The sequence below is a fragment of the Pyxicephalus adspersus genome, chromosome 4 (assembly GCF_032062135.1).
Source record: "Pyxicephalus adspersus chromosome 4, UCB_Pads_2.0, whole genome shotgun sequence".
In the NCBI taxonomy this organism is placed as follows: Eukaryota; Metazoa; Chordata; class Amphibia; order Anura; family Pyxicephalidae; genus Pyxicephalus; species Pyxicephalus adspersus.
In genome coordinates, this window is record NC_092861.1 from 149,983,228 (window position 1) to 150,004,547 (window position 21,320).

Consider the following 21,320-nt stretch of genomic DNA (forward strand, 5'->3'; position numbering starts at 1 on the left):
AGGGCAGAAATATAAACATTTTTTTCAATAGAGTTCAAAAGGCTTACTAGAATTTTTGTTCTGATTTCCTCTCACTTTCTGTGATATATATTTCATGGGTTATAGATATTACCTAACTGGATTAGATGGCATTTGTCTGAAATTCAGCATTAAGTTTCGGGTTTGGTTTGTGCCTTTATATACAAGGGTTTAATATATAATATAGCCTTGCCCATATCTCACTTACCTCCTTCTGTAGGTAATCCAGGGTCTGACTCAACTCCATCATTTTGTTCTCCGTGTAGTGCTCCTATAAAAAACAGAATAATAAAAAAATCATTGTAGACAAATATTATAGATCATTTCAAAGAAAGCTTTAATTTCACGTCAATGTTTCCTTGTATACTGAATGCAATATTCACCCAAAGGCATTACCATTGGGCTGGTTGCCTGACCCTGTGCACTGGTATACACAGGCTGATCTTTATTTCCTCCTAATTGATTTATGTTTGAAAATAATGATCAGAAAGAGTGGTAGACATAGCCAACAGTGGACCTTTGGGCAGAACTGACTTGGGCTCTCCCAGCAAACTGACTTGTGGACCCTGATGGGGTCCTTTTTGGCTAAAGAGGGTCCAGGGCCCTCATGCAATGGCACATTTTCCACCTCCCTATGTCTGCCCATGTCAATTGTTTGGTACTTGATCAGTATAAAGTGATCAGTTGGTAATTACCAATTAGGAGTACCAGTACTGTTTGTACTTCCAATCAATTACATCCAACTGAAATTCCAATCACTTCGTGTCAAGAAAAAAAATTTATGGAAGGTCAAGAAATCAGCCTTGTGCAACTTATTCAGTAAGGTTGTACCAATCCAATACAGATAGTGCCTGAGTTAAGGACATCCGACATACGGACGACTCCTAGGTACAAACAGGGCTTCCCTGCTCGCTGTGCACAGGACGGAAGCTTGGAGGGCGATTTGCATGACTTGCAGAAGAAATCTTCCGCTAAACACAGCTGAGGTTGTGGGTGACATTACGGGCTGAGCTGTTCTGCAACCTTTTGTAACTCTTTAATGACAAAGACAAACTCTGCAGTTGTTTCATTTTGCAAATCAAAGCACAGCTTGCTCCAGAAGTTAATGAATCTTTAGGCTCTATGAAAATTTTTTTTGCTTTGTGATTAGCTCACCGTGAGGGTTTTATACAGTAACTGACACCACGCTGGCTTATATGTTGAGACAAACATCTGTCCTAATTGCATTTATCAAAATAATGTACCTGATCCGACTTACATACAAATTCAACTTAAGAACAAACCTACAGTCCCTATCTCATATGTAACCCAGGACTACCTGTAACCAATCCAATTTATTTAATTCAAGCCAGAGCAGTAGAAGAGAGATTCTGATTGGTTGTTTTTTGTCATTGTCTTACTGACATCACTTTTCAAATCACATGAGTGGTAAGGAAGGCACATTTATGGCAAAATTATAAAGGAGAAAGTCTTTAAAGTAAACTTGTCATTGTCCTTGGCAATGCAATCTAAAAGAATATGGATACAAATGTCTCTGTATTTTTTCCCTTTAGGAAAGTATCATTTTATATACAATGTAAAGAGATTTGCTGGTTGTGTCCAAGGTTAGTTGTGTTAGATACCAGCGGATATGGAAATATCGGACGTGTTTGTAAATATAGATGGAAAGTAAATAAGTTATGTGTATGAAAAAAGAACAATAAAATCTGCTTTGAATTCCAATCACTTTCTATTTAAGAAACACAATTGGAAGGATAGAATAATGTACATGTGTGTCTTTTTTGAGTCTCCTACCTGATTGATTATTGATTGGGAAATATTTGGACCGGTAAGTCAAACACAAAATTGTTCTTGTGTGTTCTTGGCACAAGAACTAAACAAAACAAACAATGAAACAGATAACTATTTTCCTTGGAGCTCTTTAAGTAAATTCTTTGTATTTCAAACTGCTTATCATTGGCGCCTGAGATAATTGATGTCAGGCTGGTTATTACACTGAGATGCTATCTGCTTGTTCTTTGAACACCGAAATATCAATAGATCAATTAGTATCTGTTGATCTCTGCACTGGGCTGTGTTGTCTTTTCTCTGGACAATTTCCTCTATAATGGGAACTGCACAGAACTTAATCTGCTGGCACAACTCTCAGAATGTGAATCACCAAACAATAACTCTTGCCAAGTCAAAGCGTTTTCATTTTCTATTTATTTCTTTACAGTTGTGAGCACAATAAAAACTCTACCTAATAGAACTGGCCCCACAGCTAAAAATACATTAAAGCAAAACTCCAGCCAAAAATAACCAAATGACTATTAAAAGATAAAACAGCAAGACAGCTTTTGCTGTAATATTTTATTTAATGCAGAGATTTTCTTCTGCCATTACATATCATCGGTCTGCGTCCAGGATCAATAAATGTAATTCCTTTGAGCCCAGGTCGCACTGGACCTGCCACCAGCCTGTGAATGGACAATGAAAGGAGGAGGAGCAGAGTGAGGAACTCATCACTCCGTCTTTTCCTCTTAACCACAGCTTCTTGTCAGCACTGTATATGGAAGTGCTCCAAACAATTTGAGCATGGAACATTAAAATACTAAAATTCCCACAGATACCTGTCCTGTTTTCATGTATTGTTGGAATGAAATGAGACACAATTGTATTTATGATGCGCTACAGTTGGCCACACTGAGCTCCTCTACTTTTGAATGGGAATATGAACCATATACAACAGGCACTAGATTGCCTAAACTGGACCACTGAAGCTTGGAGAAAACCACACCATGTTCCCTTCTGTCAGCTAAAAGTAGGAAATGAATACAATTGGACCACATTGGGTTCCTCTCCTGTAAGCAAGTGAAAAACCTGTTTATATTGAGCACCAGACCACCAAAACTAGTCACTGAAGCCTGGAGAAGACCACACTGGTTTCCTCTTCTGTCCTTAAAGAACAGAAGAAGAACCAAAATCACCAAAACTGGACCAAATAACTTTGGACTGGAACACATCAGGTTCCTCTAAGAATAGGAATCATGTAGGGTGGGCACCAGATCACCAAAACTGAACAACTGAAGCATGGAGAAGACCACACTATGTTTTCTTCCATCAGCTAAAAACAGGTAACATATACAATTGGCAGTACTGAAACTCAAAGAAGATCACAGGGTTCCACTCCTGTCAGCTAAAGACAGGAATTATTTACATTGAGCACCAGATCACCACAACTGGTCATGGAAGATTGGAGAAGGCCACATTGGTTTCCTCTTCTGTAGGTAAAAAATGGAAAATGTATGCAATGGTCACCTGATCACCAAAAATGGATCAATAAAGTTTGGATTTAATCATATCAGGTTCCTGTATGAACAGGAAACATTTAGGGTGGGCACCAGATCACCAAAACTGGACCACTGAACCTGGGAGAAGAACACACCATGTTCCCTTCCATCAGCTAAAAACAAGAAATGTATACAATAGGCACTACTGAAGTTTGGAGAAGACCAAATTGGTTTCCTCTCCATCAGTACTGTATATATTGAGCACCAGATCACCAAAATTGGTCATGGAAGCTTGGGGACATCCACATTGGTTTCCTTTTCTGTGGGTGAAGAACAGAAAATGTATACAATGGTCACCAGACAACCAAAACTGACTCAATGAAGTTTGGAATAAATAACATCATGTCTAAGAACAGGAAACATTTAGGGTTGGCGCCAGATCACCAAACTTTACGACTGAAGCTTGGAGAAGGGCACACTCGGTTTCTCTACTGTCTGCAAAGAACAAAAATTGCATAAACTGGGAACCAGATCACCAAAACTGGACATCTGAAGCTCAGAGAAAGGTTGCCCATCCCAGTATTTATCATTCCTGATGAAATATATGAATGTCCCGGTCCGAATTTGGTAAACAGAGTGCAGATCCTTTTCTCCATATGGAGTGGATATGACGCATGAAGTTGACAATTTGGCAGCACTTTTGTAATGCAATTGAATCAGAATGGATAAAAATACCCAGGGAAAATTGTGAAAATAGAAGGAAGGGAATAGTGTAAAGAATAGGCCAAGGGTCCGGTAGCAAAGTGGTCCTGAATGTATCTCTACAATATTGCTCCAACAAGAACTAAATTCTCTAGCCCCTTATGACCATGACCTGCACCAAGCCTTGAAGATCCTTTGAGGGGGTCACAAATAGTATAAAAGACTTATGTCTCACATGTGGTTCAGCGACTTACAATATGTTAACTAGTGAACCAGACATTTTATAATCTAACACCTTACCTGAACACAGAAGTTACATGGATCCTCTGCTGCCACAAAGATCAAAACCATCTTCCAGTCATTGGCAAAAGACACCTCCAGAGAGCAAGAGACATCGTTATAGACACAACTGTCTTAGTATTTGGAATTAATTAAAAAATATTTGGTATTTTGTTTCTTATATATGTTTTCCCTCATAGAGATTTAAAGAAAAGATTGAGCAATTCATAATATTCTGTGCTCCCCAAAACCAAATCACCATAATCTCTTATTTATATTTTAGCAGACATTTCTAAGTGATTGTAAAAGCCATTTTCAATATTTTTCATATCCGCAGCTTTCAATAAAATTAAACCCATTTCATTTTAATGAAAGAGAGAGAGAAAGAGAACCTCCAAATATTAACCCTTTCAATGTGTGTTGCTTATACAAGCTTATACAGATCTGCAAATTCCTTGACTTACCAAATTTTGCTTGAGAGTCTGCACCAAGTTTTTGGCTTCATCCAGCAGGTTGCTGCAATGTACATAGAAATGAATTTTAAAGGGTTTACAAGTTGTAAAAGTAGAAAAAAAAGTTTACAAGTAGAGCAAAGTTCAAAATAAAAATGTATTTTCTAAACACTTACCCCTGTGGTACTGGTGATATGTTGGAGACCGAGTAATACAATTTTTGGCCAACATCTACCAAGGAAGAAACATTTCTAAATGTTAAATGCAGCCATTGATGAAACACTTACACATTGCTAAATACACAATTCAATTATTTTGTAGTTATTAGGAAGTAGAATTTTGCAAAGACTTCATAAATTTCAATATGGATTACAAACTCGAAATTTATGGACATTCTCTATTTCATGAACTTTCAAGTTTAGTAAGTCAAATGCATTAAAAGAAAGTGTCTTCAAATTCATATAAAAGCCCATTTCTTGCCAACATGCTGCACAGAGGAGCTTCGTTCTCTGTAAAAAAAAAAGCAGTGGTCTCTCCGCAGGGTTCTGACAATACCCTCCCCACTAGAACCCTCCAATCAACAGGGAGCATGAGCTTGGTTGATCCCATAGTCATGTACAGTGAGAGATACATTGTAACACAACAAAATTCCACTTACGTGACTCAGTAAATTGGCTGGCACGCTGGAGAGTCTCTTCCAACCTGTAGATAATAACAAAGAACAGTACTGATAAGGAACCAATTCAATTGGATGCATTCCTATCACTCCTTACAATGACTTCAAATGGAAAAATCTGATACTAATCATATTATATTATCACTTGACAACTTCCCGCTCCATGACACGCCTCTCTGCACCTCAGAAATTCATGGCTTACCTTGAAAAAGCTCCCCTGCTGAGGCTGCTATCAGACTTCTGTAAAACAGAAAAAGTTTGTAAAAAACAGTAAAATAATACAAACAAGTGGTCATACACAACTGAGCATAGTGTTTGATTGGTTCATCCAAGGATAAACAGGGGACAGCCTTTTAATTTATTGTAGAGAATAGAGCAGGGAAAGGACAGACCCCCTAATATGACCTTTTTGGGAGATGACCAACCACTGGGTGCCCTCAGTGACAACCCAGTAATGTCAGGACAAGAAATAATGAATACAGGGGTCACCAGGACAAGTAGGATCACACATGACAACAAACACCTGACCATGGCTCTAACCTAAAAATTAAAATGTAGTTTTGTTACTACTTATACTCTCATTAAAACTCTCATTAAATATATTTTTATTAAACAATTATATTAAAACCATCCTCAAAAGCATCAAACTTGTACATAAAATATGCAATATCATTATTGGCTGCAACCTATAGTCTGAAGAAGTGGTTTTTTTCCTGCGAAACGTGTAACTATCTTTTGAGTAATTATTCCATAAGCTTAAGCTCTGGGTTAAAGTATCCTATACCTTCTACAATCATAAATGGATATTTCTATATCAACTATGCAGACATTTTGACAATAATTATTTTCAAGTTAATGTTAATATTGCTTTACAGTATTATTTTCAATCGCTCTTTTTATATTGTGGAAAAGAAATGTAATTTGTTTCAATACCATTATTCCTTTATTACCCGGACATGCAATATCCTTAAACAAATTTAGTCGATATATTTGTAGTGAGAATTAGCATAATACCGGTGTCATTTGATTAGATTATAAATTTTATATATATTATATATTGGCGTTAATATATACAATATTCCCAAGTTGAATCCATCTATCTCTTTCCCCTCTTTTTGATACAATTGTACATAAAGTTTCATTTTTGGGGACTGTCTCAATTGCTGTTTATTTAACGCGTTTCACAAACTACAGTCTACTTCTTCAGGAATCAGTCAGACAGATAATACCTCTGAGCGTTATAAGCAAGGTAGGATTGTTTTTTCAAATACTACGAAAGTGCAGAGAACCAACAAGAGAAGCGCCAACCCCAAGGGGTCCCAAACAACTCAAGGGAACTGGTTCCACAGCAGTATTCTCGGAGGGTATGCAAACAAATTATGGTTTGGTGGGGAAATTTAAGAAAAGAAGACTTTGATGCTCTACTAGTATATTGGGGATACCACTGTGGGCATAGTTTCCTTGGATTGTTTGGAACCCCTTGGAGTTGGCTGCTTCTCTTGTTGGCGCCCCGCACTTTTGATGTTTCCTGAGCTGTATTTGAAAGAACAATCCTAGTTTGCCTATAATGCTCAGGGGGTATTATGTGTCTCATTGATTCCTGAAGAAGTGGACTGTGGTTTGCAAAACGTGTCGAATGAACAGCAATTTATACTGCAACTTTATGTACAAGTTTCATGATTTTAAGGATGGTTTTATTATGATTGTTTAATAAGAATATGTTTGGCTGATTATTTATTGACAGTATCATGGTTGGGAATTGGATTAAAAAGTCAATTTTCTTCTATTTCTTTTGGTATTTGCAATATATATAAGGATGTGGCATCTATTTTGGAGAATGTATAAACTAGCTTGGGAATACTACTGTAAAACCATTAGGTCCCAAGATCTGATAAGGATTTGGGGTTCGTTTTGTAAGACAGCATAGTCACTACTATTTTGACCAGAAGAAAGGATCCTGTGATGTACTTTATAAAGCAATGAAAATAATGTTTTGGAGAATTGGTTATACTCAAAACCAGAAGTTTTAACTGGGATTTGTCTTTAAGGCCTCTAAAGGACATAATTGAATCAACAGATGGTTTGTGCTTCATGGTTCCATCATTGGTTAATGTTGAACAATGACTTTGTTCATTGTATGGGACGTTCTATTGTGTATGAGTGTCAGGTCAAGGATCTCCAACACAAACCACAAAACAGTCAACTTCTAAATCTCTTCCTATCTTTACTGTAAAAATAATCTCAATATTTGGATAAAGTACAGAAATATCAAATGAGGGGCACATATTTGGTTCACAGTTCCATCAATGAGAAGGTTCTCAAAGAAACATCAGGCACCACACCATTAGATAAATCTGAAGAAGGAAATTTGAACATTATCAAAAGCAATGAAATGTTATCATCTGCAATAGCTTTCATGGTTTTTGGTAAAGTAAATGGCAAATATGGTATTGCATACTACTCTTGAATTCTAAAATTTATTGTCATGTGGAATCGGGTGCAGCATTCTATTACACAACATACAACAACTGCATCCCGAAAGTCGTCATTTGGCCATGCTTGCTAATAGATTGCCCCGGATCTCAGGGCTTCCAGGCTCTCTAGAAAAATAGAGAATCAACAAGCAAGCTGGCCGGCCATCTTTCAGGCCTGTAAATTGAGGTTTTTTAAAGTTTACAAGGCGACAGGTTTACTTTAAATGATCATTCAATGAAAATGATTTTTCAGAGTTTTCCTATTAATCTACTAAACACAAAACGTTATCAATTTTATCTATTTGAATAATTAGAAACCAAAAATATAATTTGTGATAAAATGGGATCTCCCTCTTTCCTTGTCTCCTGTTTTAGATATCCTAGCAAGGAGCACCCCGTAGATTAAGAACCCTGTACTGTACAATAATAAATAAACCATTGCTCTTTATAATAAATCTGGATACTCACCATTTTTAGGCTTCTGAGAGTAGAGATGACTTTAATGTCTGAAGGACTCAGCGCATGGGCTGGAAAAGAATAAAAATCCAGTTATTATGACTCTAGGTGACTGGGACAAACACTTTGGGCTCAGTGGAAATGTTGGCATGCTAAAGGCAATCATACACTATCATTATATTAAACACTAAAAGAACTTTCAAGCTAATAAAAAAATATTGAAAACTGGGGCATTCCTAACTGTTGTGAATCAAATATTGATTGGGAATGCCTGGTAATGGAGTGCATGGTGGAGTTAGGAGTGTTATGGTAATAATTAGGGATTTATACCTTATGGGTGTATGAGGTTCATGGTGCAAAGTGTACTTGGGGTTTGTTGGGGTTCAGTATGTCTGGTCCCTACCCTTTCTGTCTCTCCACATTTCAACCCCCCCTTCTCCATCAAAGTTGATGTGAATGAACTGACCACATGGATAATGGTGCACAATAGGGGGGTAATGCTTTTATATATGTAAACCTTCCCACCTCCTTCTCAGTGATGAATGTACTTGATCTGGTTGACATATATGTAAAATAACAGCTCTGAGTTAGTTGGGGCTGCCAACATCATAACCAAGATGTTGGCTCCCAGCAGCAGTCTCATGGATTTTGGATGTCCACACCGGGGGCTTTTTTATTATCATGCTTAAAACACAACACATGCACATATAATCTGATAGGAAACTTTTTTGTTGGAATAAATAGTCTGGTTCTTTATATGTTAGCACATAGAGCCTGATATTTAAAACCGTACTATCTTTGTGAAAAGCATAAAAGTTTAAATAGTCAAATCCCCACAATGCGCAATGTAAATAATTGTGCATTGCTGCTCTCAGAGTTACGTACTATGGTTCTGATTTATTAAAGCTCTTCAAGACTGGAGAGAATAGACTATCCTTGGAGAGCCTGGGTGATCCAGCAAACCTGGAAAAGCTTTGAAAACATTCACCAACTATTGGCAAGTGAGTTTTAGGAAAACCATTACAGGTTTGCTGGATGACCCAGGTTCTCCCATGCCAATCTATCTTCTCCAGTCTTGGAGAGCTTTAATAAATCAGAACCATAGTAACTCCGAGAGCAGCAATGCCGCAATTATTTACAGTGTGTATTGTGGACATTTGACTATTTGAACTTTTATGCTTTTCACAAAGGTATTACAGATTTCAAATGAACCTGAACTCCCTTTTATTTTAAAATACAGGCTCCATACAACTATTCTATTTCTTACCCAGAAGCCTCTCCTGTGATTCTCTCTGATCCACATTCACATTTTACAAGGTCCTGGCTTTCCCTGACATTGATAGAGCTGAAGATGAAACATTTGAATTCACACAAAGCTTTTGGACTTTTTGTATTTCTATCCAGCTCAGGTCGGTGTATTGGCTGTATTAACAATCGTTCTTCAGTTCCTGGACTTTTCTTTGAGCATAGAACACAAAGATTCTTAATACAAAAAAAATGGAATCCTTTGAAAAAGTATCTGGGTATGTTTTAGCATGAACTTGAATATTTTCATGTAAGGAAGGAAAAGTCATTTTTTTTATGGTGCTGATAAGAGATTCACTTACCTGACGCTGACTCTGCTCCAGATCTGATGTTTGTATTAATATTACAAGGGAACAGATATCTCTGCGGAAGATAATGAGAGTTTAATGAACTACAAAGGAACGCATTACCCTTTGTACCTGGCCTATGCTTGCCTACTACACTGCAAAGGATTGATCGATATTTACCTTCATTTAAGGAAAATGTACCGGTAATTATTTGATTCATCATAAAGTGTCATCAGAATGTTGTTACACTCATCATTTCCTCTCCCCCTCCCCATTGCATTTCCAATGCTCATTGCTGTGGAGCACCTTAGAAGCCAATTTTTAAATTTTGGCCACCTCCATGGAGTTTGGAGTTCTCCCCATGTTTGCATGCGTGCCTACTTCCTGCTTGTAGATTCATTGGGACATCAGATTGTGAACTCTCTTGAAGGAGAGTTGATGACATGACTATGGACCTATGTAGGGTGCTTTGCAAAATGTTCACTACGTTCAATATAAATACATAACAATGAAAATACAGCGTGTCCCAAAAGTCACCACACACTTTCTTTTTTCTATTTAGTTCCAGGTATCATTCGAAGAGATTTGAGGCCATCAGCTAATGACAACTTAGGCTTTGCAGTTTTTGTAAGCATAATATTCCCTTAACAGTGGCTCGCTAATTGACATTGGAGCAGCGTTGCAAAATTGCTGCCTGGCAAGACGTTTTTCCTTCCCTGAGCTCCAAGGGCTAAGGGTGGTTTTGATAATGGTGCAGAGCAAGGGTCAGCAAACTTTTTTGGCTACTAGGCCATTTTAGGAGGTCAAAAGGTCCACTAGGCCGGACTCTCTCTTGAGTCCCCCACCAGGAGCGCCCCTGAAGGGAAATCCCTCTGCTCCGCAATGCATTCGGAGGAGATGGAATGTCCCCTTACCCCGGCGGCAGAAATGTTAACGCCGGCTGCGGTAAATAGGGAAGGAAGGCATAACAAGGAGCTCAAGAACTGCATGCGGCACCGGAGCTGCAGGTTGTCGACCCGTGCTCACCGGAATTAGGCTGAATCGATCAAGGGGAATTAGGCCGGAACGGACTACTGGCTAGGCTGTATCTGGCCTAAAGGCCAGAGTTTCCCTACCCCTGGTGTAGGGTAATTCACACATTTCCACAAGAGCATCATAATCTTCGGCTTGATGTTTTTGACCAACCTAAAGTCGGTATGGGTAGAGCTTTATAACTCTCTGAAGCGTTGTGAATCAACGTTGTGAATGAAGCTCCAGGAGTTCAGTGTTATCATAGGTGGTGGTAGTAGCCGGCCCTCCGCTGCCTGGTTTGTCAAGAACAGATCCATTTTCCAGAAACTTGCCATGGATAGCATAAATTGTGTTACACCTTGGAGCAGTGTGACGGCCATAAAGCTTCTATAATTCATGCTTAACTGAAGTCGGGGACTGAAAAACTTGCAGCACTGCTCCAATGTCAGTTGGTGAGCCACGGTTAAGGGAATGACACAAAAACTGCAAAGCCTAAATTGTTATATGCTGATGGCCTCAGGTCTTTCCGAATGATATCTGGAATGAAATAGAAAAAAGGAAGTGTGTCGTGAATTTTGGGACACCCTCCATATATTGGCAGCAGATCTTAGAGGACGATTACCACATTCTGCAGTGATTTTCCTAACTGCGCTAATTACTGTACTCTAATCAATCAAGGGCGACCCAAGGAAGTGAAGTATTAAGTATATGCATGTTTTTTCTTGTTCTCTTGAACATTTTTTAGTGACTTTGAATTATATTCAAGTTTTTGATTTGATAGACACAGGTGAATTGATACATTGGAATTTATTTTGGTTTGAAGATATATTTGATATTGTTGATGGTTCTTCAAAGTTCCTCTGAAGAAGCCAAATAGTGAAACACATTGATTTAATTGAATTTGAAATATGAAAAGTCTGTGAATAACTTTTGGAGCCTTTTTTTTTTAATATTTGTAAAATATAAGATTTTTTATTGTTAAGTGGATTTAAATTTAATAAATAATGAAATTTTAGGTTTATGGATTAAGTTTGTTCTAGGTACCTGAAAAGTCCCAAATTATATTTGGTATAATGATAATATTATTAATGCAAATATAGACTTTTACTTGACTTTATCTTTCTTTTCCAACCCCTGGTTGGTTAATGAGTTTCCACTGCAAAAGTGCCCATCAGGCTCGTTGCATTACAATGATCAAGCAGGCATGGAAATGAATCACCGCATCAAAATCACACTGACAGTGATCCAAAATCCAAAGATTGCAATGGAGATCAGCAGAGTTTGTTTATTTTAAAGACCTCATTCACTGCTTTTGCAACAATTGACAATTTTCCATATGCACCCATAATGGAAGTGATTGGGCTTCATACGGAAATTGGAGTGAGTTTCCAATCACCAATTTAAAACAAATACGATTTGATCAGCAAATTAGGTATATAATTGGTTGCTATTAAATAAAACTTATATTATGAAAGTGGCAATGGAAATTAAAAATAGGGATCTATTATCATATCATTGCTTCTTTATAAATGTGGTTCTTTGCATAAAATAAAAGCTGCAATGGTTGCTGGTCCAGTGTGATTGGTTATGGGCAATGCAGACGACATCCATTAGATCTTTAAATAATCTGAATATACAATATTACATAATGATAATTACCGGATCACTGCTCAATTGTTCTCCATTGCTGGCCTTTCCAACAGGATTACCTACAAGTAGAAAACACATTAAAAATGAATGATATAAATATTAATGCGTTGCTGCATATTGCGCTGCCCTGCAACCCACATCAGATGGCCAGGTATTGGGGCACCATTATAAATGAATGGCATGAATAATACCAATCCATGTAATCTGCATTGTGTGTGTTGCCCTAACCCACTATGGTGAATGGGCTCCAAAGTACTGAACTTTTGTAGTGTAAGTCTGATTTATTCCAGGTGCCACAAAGCAAAATGTCTGCAAAGTTTTACAGTTTCTCGTCTTTAGGAATCAGTTACAAATTAGAATAGCCTGTCCCCTATGTGTGTGATAACAGCGGCCTCTCTGCAGAGGTCTGACACACCTTCTGCCAATTCAGACCAATAATTCTGCATCTAGCAAAGCTTATACTCTCTGCTCATTGGATAGTGTGAGCTCCAATGCATCAGGGGGCGTGTCAGACTGATGCAGAGAGACCACTGCAGATTTTCCCATTACAGATCAATAAGAGAAAATGTTTTCCTTCCTGCCCAATGGTGACTTTCTAATTGTTTTCACTCAGTTTTCACTCAGGGAACAGTGCAGCAAGTCATTCCATGCAATCAATAAGACTAAAATCTACAGCTGTCACATGTTACAATAACCTACACCTGCCCCGAGGAATATCTACATAAACTATTCTTAGAAACCAGGATTTTGAAACCTTTGTGTGTTGATAAGATTACAGATTTATTAGGTTTGCAGCATTAACACATGTCTAAAAACAAGATTAGATTATTTGTGTATCCAGGAAACAGTAATACTGTGCGCATGCTTGTCCTGCGCAGACAAACTCAGCAGGGTTTTCATAGGGAGCCCCTTGGCAGGCTATAGCGGCATTCTGTGTCCTGTGGATTCCTCAAATATACATTTCCCTGCATGCAAAACTTTCATAGAACTGTAGGGGCAATGGGCCCTCAGGTATGGGCCCCGATACATGGCCAGGGCTGTGACTAAAGCAACATGGCAATGCTGATGATTCTTCGATCTTCAGCATCCATCAGCTATTTCTGTTCTTCCATTACTGCAAACTGCACCCCATTTTTTATGAGCAGTGACAACATCATTACTGCATTGCAAGACCATTGACAAGTGTTGTCACCCTTTGGCAGGAAGCCCATGGGACATGCCATGACTAAATAGGGTTTAACTCATTACTACATCAATGATACAAAATATTATTAATAAAGATATGCAAATCTTTTAAAATATTTTTAAAATTTGGTTTTTGGTTTTATAAACTCTGAAGATCGTTTTCCTGTAGAATTTTTGTAAGTATTTCTTTCAGCCCCAGCTGAGATATTTTTACATTTCAGCTAACCATTGCTGAGGATAATTACGGCAAATGTCACTTTAATGATCTTTGTTAGCGTTCCCTCCTCTTGGCGACACAAAAAGCTCGCCCAGATAAATTCTGTGATGTTTATTATTACTGATGGAGAATCAAACGGCGTAATGTACCAATGTGTGCCAAGGGGCATGCTGGGATATACACCAACCCGGAGTTTGATGTAGTAACACGACATTGTACAATAATACAAAAAAATAATATATAAAATATAGAAATTATGCTATGTATAATAAAATTATAATATCTAAAAATTTACAAATAATAAAATAAAATACATAATGTGATTAGCGAACAAAAGACTTTTATGCTCGCTTTACAGGTTGTTTTATATTAAGATTTGTTTTCTTGAATATTTACAATAATAATGACTTTGGGGCTTATATTGAAGGAACAAGAAATCCCTTGTGTTCCCTGGTTTTGGCTCCACCCCCAGCAGATCACATGACAAAATGCACCCTTGTGATCCCTATAAGGGTGTCACTAAATTCAAACATTAAATAATTTGTTTTGTTTTATGTCTTTATGATATATTTCTCCTGTGGGTATGTCTTCAATTCACCATAAACCCCTCCTATCTTTTTGCAGAGAGCTGCATAACCATAATGCTTGTGGCTACAACTCATGCTGTGTGTCTTTATTTGTAGCCACCCCATTGTGCTACAGAGAGCTGAGACTACAAGTGTAACACCCCCATCCATTATACACAATGCAAGGAATCATGGGACATGGAGTCTCTTATATAAGCAGGAAGCTGACTGCAGTTTATCAGCTGCCCTCTAGTGTTCAGCCAGAAATAGTGACAACCACCATCAGGCTCTCCATAAACTGGACTGGAGAAGATAGACTATCATGGGAGAACCTGGGTGATCCAGCAAACCTGGAACAGAAATAGCTTCAATTGTGAACCAGATCCATTCCAGGTTTGCTGGATCATCCTGGTTACTACATGATAGCGTATGTTCTCCAGTCTTGAATGGCTTTGATAAATCAGGTCCATTGGCTGCATAAACTATCCACTTCTCATAACTTAAAAAAAAACTTCTCAAAAATTAAAAACACAGGTATATAAATCAATCATATACAAGTTTGTTTCTCCTGCTCGTTATTCATTTTTCAATGTTAAGACTATGGGTTGGATTTATCACTGAAAGCTCTCCACAACTGCTGAAGGTAGACAATCATAGGAGAACCTGTGTGATTCAGCTAACCTGGAATGGATCAGATACAGAAAAAAAAAGCCAACTAACAGCAAATCATTTTTAAGAAATCAATTCCAGGTTTGCTGTATCACCCAGGTTCTCCCATGATAGTCTATCTTATCCAGCCTTGGAGAGTGATAATCAATCAGGCCCTATGACTTTAGATCTCCGTTATTGTTTCTCCCCACAGATTAAAGCAACTACTAATGAACATCATAAAATTTACTGCACGTATATGAGAATTTTGGATTGAATAAAGATGAGCTAGAGCCCCTGTTATAAATTTACAACAATCCGTGCTATTATTATTTTTTCAGGTTTTGCACAGAGGGAAGAGGTCGACCCCCTCGCAGACCCCCTTGCAGGTTTTTGTAGTTGCCTGTGTCACTAATGAAGAGATTCACCTTCTTATATATTTACCATTGTTACTATTGAGAGAAAGTAACAAGAAATCCAAAATGTTACACTTATCATCAGAATAGAAGATGAAGAGGAAATCTGTATACAGGAAGTCCCCGGGTTACATACGAGATAGGGACTGTAGGTTTGTTCTTAAGTTGAATTTGTATGTAAGTCGGATCAGGTTTATTATTTTAATAAATGCAATAAGGACAGATGTTTGTCTCAACATATTATTAGGCAGCGTGGTGTCAGTTACTGTATAACATCCTCACTGGGAGCTAATCACAAACAAAGCAAAAAAATAAAATTATGGAGCCTAGACATTCATCAACTTCTGGAGCAAGCTGTGCTTTGATATGCAAAAAGAAACAACTGCAGAGTTTGTCTTGGTCATTAAAGAGTTACAAGATGTTACAAAAAGAGCTCAGTCCTTAGGATCACCCACAACCTCAGCTGTGTTTAGCAAAAGATTTATTCTGCAAGTCAAACTGATCCCCTTCAAGCCTCCGCCCTGCACAGAAGCGAGCAGGGAAGCCCCGTTCGTATCTAGGGGGTGTCTGTATGTTGGATGTCCTTAACCTGGGACTACCTGTATATATATGAATTTATTGAAAGCAGAGCTATCATCAACATTGGGAAAACTGTAATTGGGTAAGTTAATTTTTTTTTTCCCCATTGCAGGAAAAAAGCTTGAGAAAAAAGATTGAGCCTGTGCAGCTTGAAGCCTCCAGGGAAATGTTACATATGTATCTCAGGAGACTCCCAGAAGGAGAGGGAAAATAAAAAGAAGATATTTGAGACTTTATATAAAAAGGTTATCTATACTATTATCTAAAGAAATGTTAGTGATTGGTTCACTGTAAGGGAGATTTTGTCTCCCTTACAAGTTTAGGAGAAACTTATAAATATGTGGAATCTGCTTCGAATATGAGGAAAAGAAGTTTAAGCTCCGGATAAGGAAGGGATTCTTCACTGTAAAGTCTGTGAAAATGTGGAATCGGCTCCCTCAGGAAGTAGTTTCAGCAAGTTCTATAGATTGTTTTATGAAAAAGCTGGATGATTTGTAGAAGCACAGAATATAACTGGGGATTAAGGATTTAATATAAAGATAACAGAGACTGCTGATCCTGGGAACATCCGATTGCCTGATAGGATCAGGAAGGAATTTTTTCCCTTGTTGGAGCAAATTTTTTTTTTGCCTTCCTCTGGATCAGCTATGACTTAAAGGGTTTTATATCTGGGATATGTTTATTTCCCTTGAGCTTGATGTCTTTTTTCCACCTAACTATGTAACTATCTCCCCAAGTATAAAGTTATTTCCATCGACCATCCTATAGTCTACCCGACACTAAACAAAAAGTTTTGGCTTTGGATACACTAACGTATACTTTTGCTTTGTAGAGATGGATTCCAAACAAACTCAGCATAGTAATACAAACTCCATGCTGCTAGACATGACACCCACACACCAGTGCAGCAAGATGCTAATCACAAAGCCCATATCAGAATTAATCATTAAAGTCATGTTCATGTTGATCACTCACCACTGGCGAGATTTAATATAAGTAAAGCCAGCAGGCAGAGGGTCTGTCCATGTTGTCCCCCCATTGCTGATATCTTGTCAAAGGCTCCTCCAGAAAAGATTCCCTGTATGCGTGTGCTGGAGAAGCAGCGTTCTATCTCCTCGGTCTGCTTTTATATCCCCAGCTTGTGTCAGATAACCCGGCAACCATAAACCGCGTTATCATTTTCACCTTTGAGAGCTCCATCCCGAGCTGGATATACAATAAACCTCATGGAGAGCGCAAACATTTCAATGTCACCCTTGTAAAACCTTATCTGACGTGATGGCTCCCTCTGGGAGGACTGTCACTGCGTCTTAGGGCGACCTGCATTGAGGGGCCCCGTCCGCTATGGGACCGCAACTCTACGTTCAACCATGTGGTGATTCAACAACAAACATCAGGCAAAAAGACATCAGTGTATCGTTTGTACATAAAGAGATTTAATATGTGCGGTTGATTTACTAAAGGACTTTATGCTTGATCACTTAGCAAAATAAATGATCCAATGGTAAGGGGTTTTTCACTTAGGAGATGAAGCATCAACCATCCAATCATGTGCATGGAAAAATCCTTTGTTGTAAGTGATTGGATGTTCTTTGCAAAGTGAACTATCACCACATTCACTATGATAAGTAAATTCCTCTTGCAGGGAGATAATTCACCTAGGTAAGTGAACCGCTTACATTCCTAAAGTAATTCACCACCATGGTATGAATCCTTTCTCAGAATCCTGATTTTACTTTATTTTGTTACATTGTTACATCTCAATGCTTCTGATCTCTTGCAGCCTCCTGAAGTCACTTCTTCTCTCTCTACACGCTTTCTCTATTATTGCTGGAGATCGGCTTCCAGATAATGACATCTCGGGGCCATGCCTGAGCTATATTTGTCAGGGCAAACACTTGGAGCCTTCAATGCAGGTGACAGGTGGACAACACAGAATAACTAGCAACACATGCTCATTCAGGCAGGCCGTACATTATGAGCTACCTATGCACAGCAACAGCAAAGTTTTTGTATCTCCTACTTCTTCAATACTTGTTATCAAGGTATTTAATGGCCACCCCTTAAAAGATATATAAGTTTAAATGAAGAAGAGAAAAGATGGGTTTCATGGCTAAATATCCAACGTATATTTTCAAATTAGTGGTTAACATACAGTTGACAATCGAAAATCTGGCCATCGATAATCCGGATCCTTCAGTTTCCCGGCATGAATTTCGGAGCATGTTTTCCATACAGGGACTGTAGTACACTGTTTAGGTGAAAATGTGGAATCGGCTCCCTCAGGAAGTAGTTTCAGCAAGTTCTATAGATTGCTTTAAGAAAAAGCTGGGTGATTTCTAGAAGCACAGAATATAACTGGGGATTAGGGATTTAAAGTAAAAATAACAGAGACTGCTGGTCCAGGGAACATCCGATTGCTTCATGGAATCAGGAAGGAGTTTTTTCCCCCTTTTGAAGTAAATTGTACCTGGGGATTTTTTTGCCTTCCTCTGGACCAACTTTGTCTTATAGGGTTTTATATCTGGGATATGTTTATTTCCCACTAGTGGTTGAACTTGATATACTTATGTCTTTTTTCAGCCTAACCTACTATGTAAGTATCCACCAAGGTGCTCTGAGGAATCCAAGAAGACTGCTAGAACTTTGATATTTGCCTCCTAAAGCTGTAGTAAAGCTGAAGTGGTTAGCACTCTGGCCTTTGAAGTGCTGAGTCACAGGTTCAAATCTCGGCCAGGACACTATCTGCATGGAGTTTGCAGGTTCTCCCCACGCTTTTGTGGGTTTCCTCTGGGTACTCCGGTTTCCTCCCACATTACAAAAACATGCAGTTAGGGTGATTGTCTTCTCCCCTAAATTGACCTTAGATTGTGGTAATGACATATGACTATGGGGGGACATTAGATTGTGAGCTCCTCTGGGCACAGCTAGTGACATGACTATGGACTTTGTAAAGTGCTGTGCAATAATCAGCGCTATATAAACACTGTGTAATAACAATGGCGTCCCTCTGACTTCTGGGAGGTGGCCTTTGGATTTCCAGTGCCTGAGAGGCAGCAATGAAGTCACCTCCTTGAAAATGAAGGGAGGAAAGTTTTTCTAAATATTACTGCGTAATGAGTCCACTCTTTTTGGATTGGGACTTGGACCCTTATCAAGCCTTTCCAAACTCTTTGGCTGATACCTCAACACAGAAATCCTCTATTCTACGTCCACATATTCGTGTAGCACATTCAGTCCTTATTTCCCTGAGGCAGCAGAATTGTGGAACGCGTCGGGCCCAAAGACTGCCCTATTCCCTTTTGGAACAGTTATGTGATGAATATTGTATCCATATCAAGCTATGAGCCCATAACAGATAATAAGGAAACATTTCTGAATGCATGAATGATATTTTATATATTTCTCTTAAATAAATTACTTTTCTTTTTTGACAAAACTGCCACTAAACCTCACTCTAATATTATCCACTCCTGGGCGCCTATCTTACCATTCATGTTCAGTACAATACATGTTCAGAGTATATGAAAGACAGGCAGATTGCATTGGGACGATGCCGCATAGGCCACACCATAACTCAAATCAAGATTTCAACCTCTCCAAATCATTTCAGTGATAAACAGGGCTTTCAGGTAATTAGGGATTGCTTGAACACAACTGAAGGGGTCTTGCTGTGAAAAAATATCTATCTGAACTTTAGGGAGAGTGAGTTTATTTCAGAGAAACCGAGAGAAGCTTCTGGTAATCTCTGGATATATAAACGGCCTTATCGGGCCACCTTTGAAGTACATTTTAATTATGTAATATGAAGTCATAAAAAGAGTAAACATTTCATAGTCATAAAAGCGATAGATTCACTGCTCTGAGGTTTACATTACAGTAAATGGACAAACCAGGCTACGCCATTCACCCGTTTCTAAACACAGCGCTATAAAGTGAAAATGAAGCATTATTAAGCCTAAAAGCCTTTCTCCTATTGTTCCATCTGCATGGAGTTTGCAGGTTCTCCCTGTGTTTGTGTGGGTTTCCTTTGGGTACTCCGGTTTCCTCCCACATTCTAAAAACATGCAGTTAGGTTATTTGGCTTCCTCCCAAAATTGATTTTAAACTGTATTAATGACATATGACTATGGGGGGACATTAGATTGTGAGCTCTTTGGAGGGACAGCTAGTCACATGACTGTGGACTTTGTACAGCGCTGTGTAATATGTCGGTGCTTTATAAATAATAGATTTTAATAGTATTTAGGTAAATCTGAAACTGGAAAGTAAAAATATTTGGAGATGTAGTTTGGTAGAGAAATGAATATTTATATATTTATATATTTATTATACATAAATAATTGCTGTTGTTTTTAGATCAGAATCCTGATTTTACTTTATTTTGTTACATTGTTACATCTCAATGCTTCTGATCTCTTGCAGCCTCCTGAAGTCACTTCTTCTCTCTCTACATGCTTTCTCTATTATTGCTGGGGATCGGCTTCCAGATAATGACATCTCGGGGCCATGCCTGAGCTATATTTGTCAGGGCAGACACTTGGAGCTAAATATCCAACGTATATTTTCAAATTAGTGGTTAACATACAGTTGACATTCGAAAATCTGGCCATCGATAATCCGGATCCTTCAGTTTCCCGGCATGAATTTCGGAGCATGTTTTCCATACAGGGACTGTAGTACACTGTTTAGCCACTTATGTTTTGATGGCGCTGTTCTGCAGAAACAGCTGTTAGGTTATGCTTGCTGGCCTGTGTGTGGCCAAAATTTTTCTAAAATCCGGCAATCCTCGGGTTCGGAGGTTGCCAGATTTTTGAATGTCAGCTGTATACAAATACAAATTTCAAAAGATTTTTTGCCCACGGCCCATTATCACATCATGGGTTGTGGATGGCTAAGCTAAGTATTGTAAATAACTAGCCTAATGTTGGTGCAATGTCTAGTAGCTGACACGTTTCGCCTTTCTAGGCTTCTTTAGGGGTATCCACGAGACATGGAATATTTTAAAATTTATAGCTGTGATCATCAAGAGAATTCCAAAATTAGGACTAGTTGGATGATCCAGAACTGGGGTTTTCTGTAAGAAATAAAAATAAGAATTAGAGGTAGATCTGACATCTAAAGTCT

General features: G+C 38.3%; 1 protein-coding gene across 1 annotated transcript in view; it reads right to left on the reverse strand.

Moving 5' to 3' along the window:
- PLB1 (phospholipase B1) overlaps nucleotides 1–17,278 on the reverse strand; it is a 65,653-nt gene extending 48,375 nt beyond the window's left edge. The window contains 10 exon segments of the mRNA XM_072410308.1: nucleotides 227–289; nucleotides 4,293–4,367; nucleotides 4,736–4,787; nucleotides 4,900–4,954; nucleotides 5,382–5,425; nucleotides 5,602–5,639; nucleotides 8,342–8,400; nucleotides 9,937–9,997; nucleotides 12,592–12,641; nucleotides 17,169–17,278. Coding sequence (XP_072266409.1) covers nucleotides 227–289; nucleotides 4,293–4,367; nucleotides 4,736–4,787; nucleotides 4,900–4,954; nucleotides 5,382–5,425; nucleotides 5,602–5,639; nucleotides 8,342–8,400; nucleotides 9,937–9,997; nucleotides 12,592–12,641; nucleotides 17,169–17,232 — 561 coding nt within the window. The 5' untranslated portion in view covers nucleotides 17,233–17,278.
- Nucleotides 17,279–21,320: the final 4,042 nt, after the last annotated feature.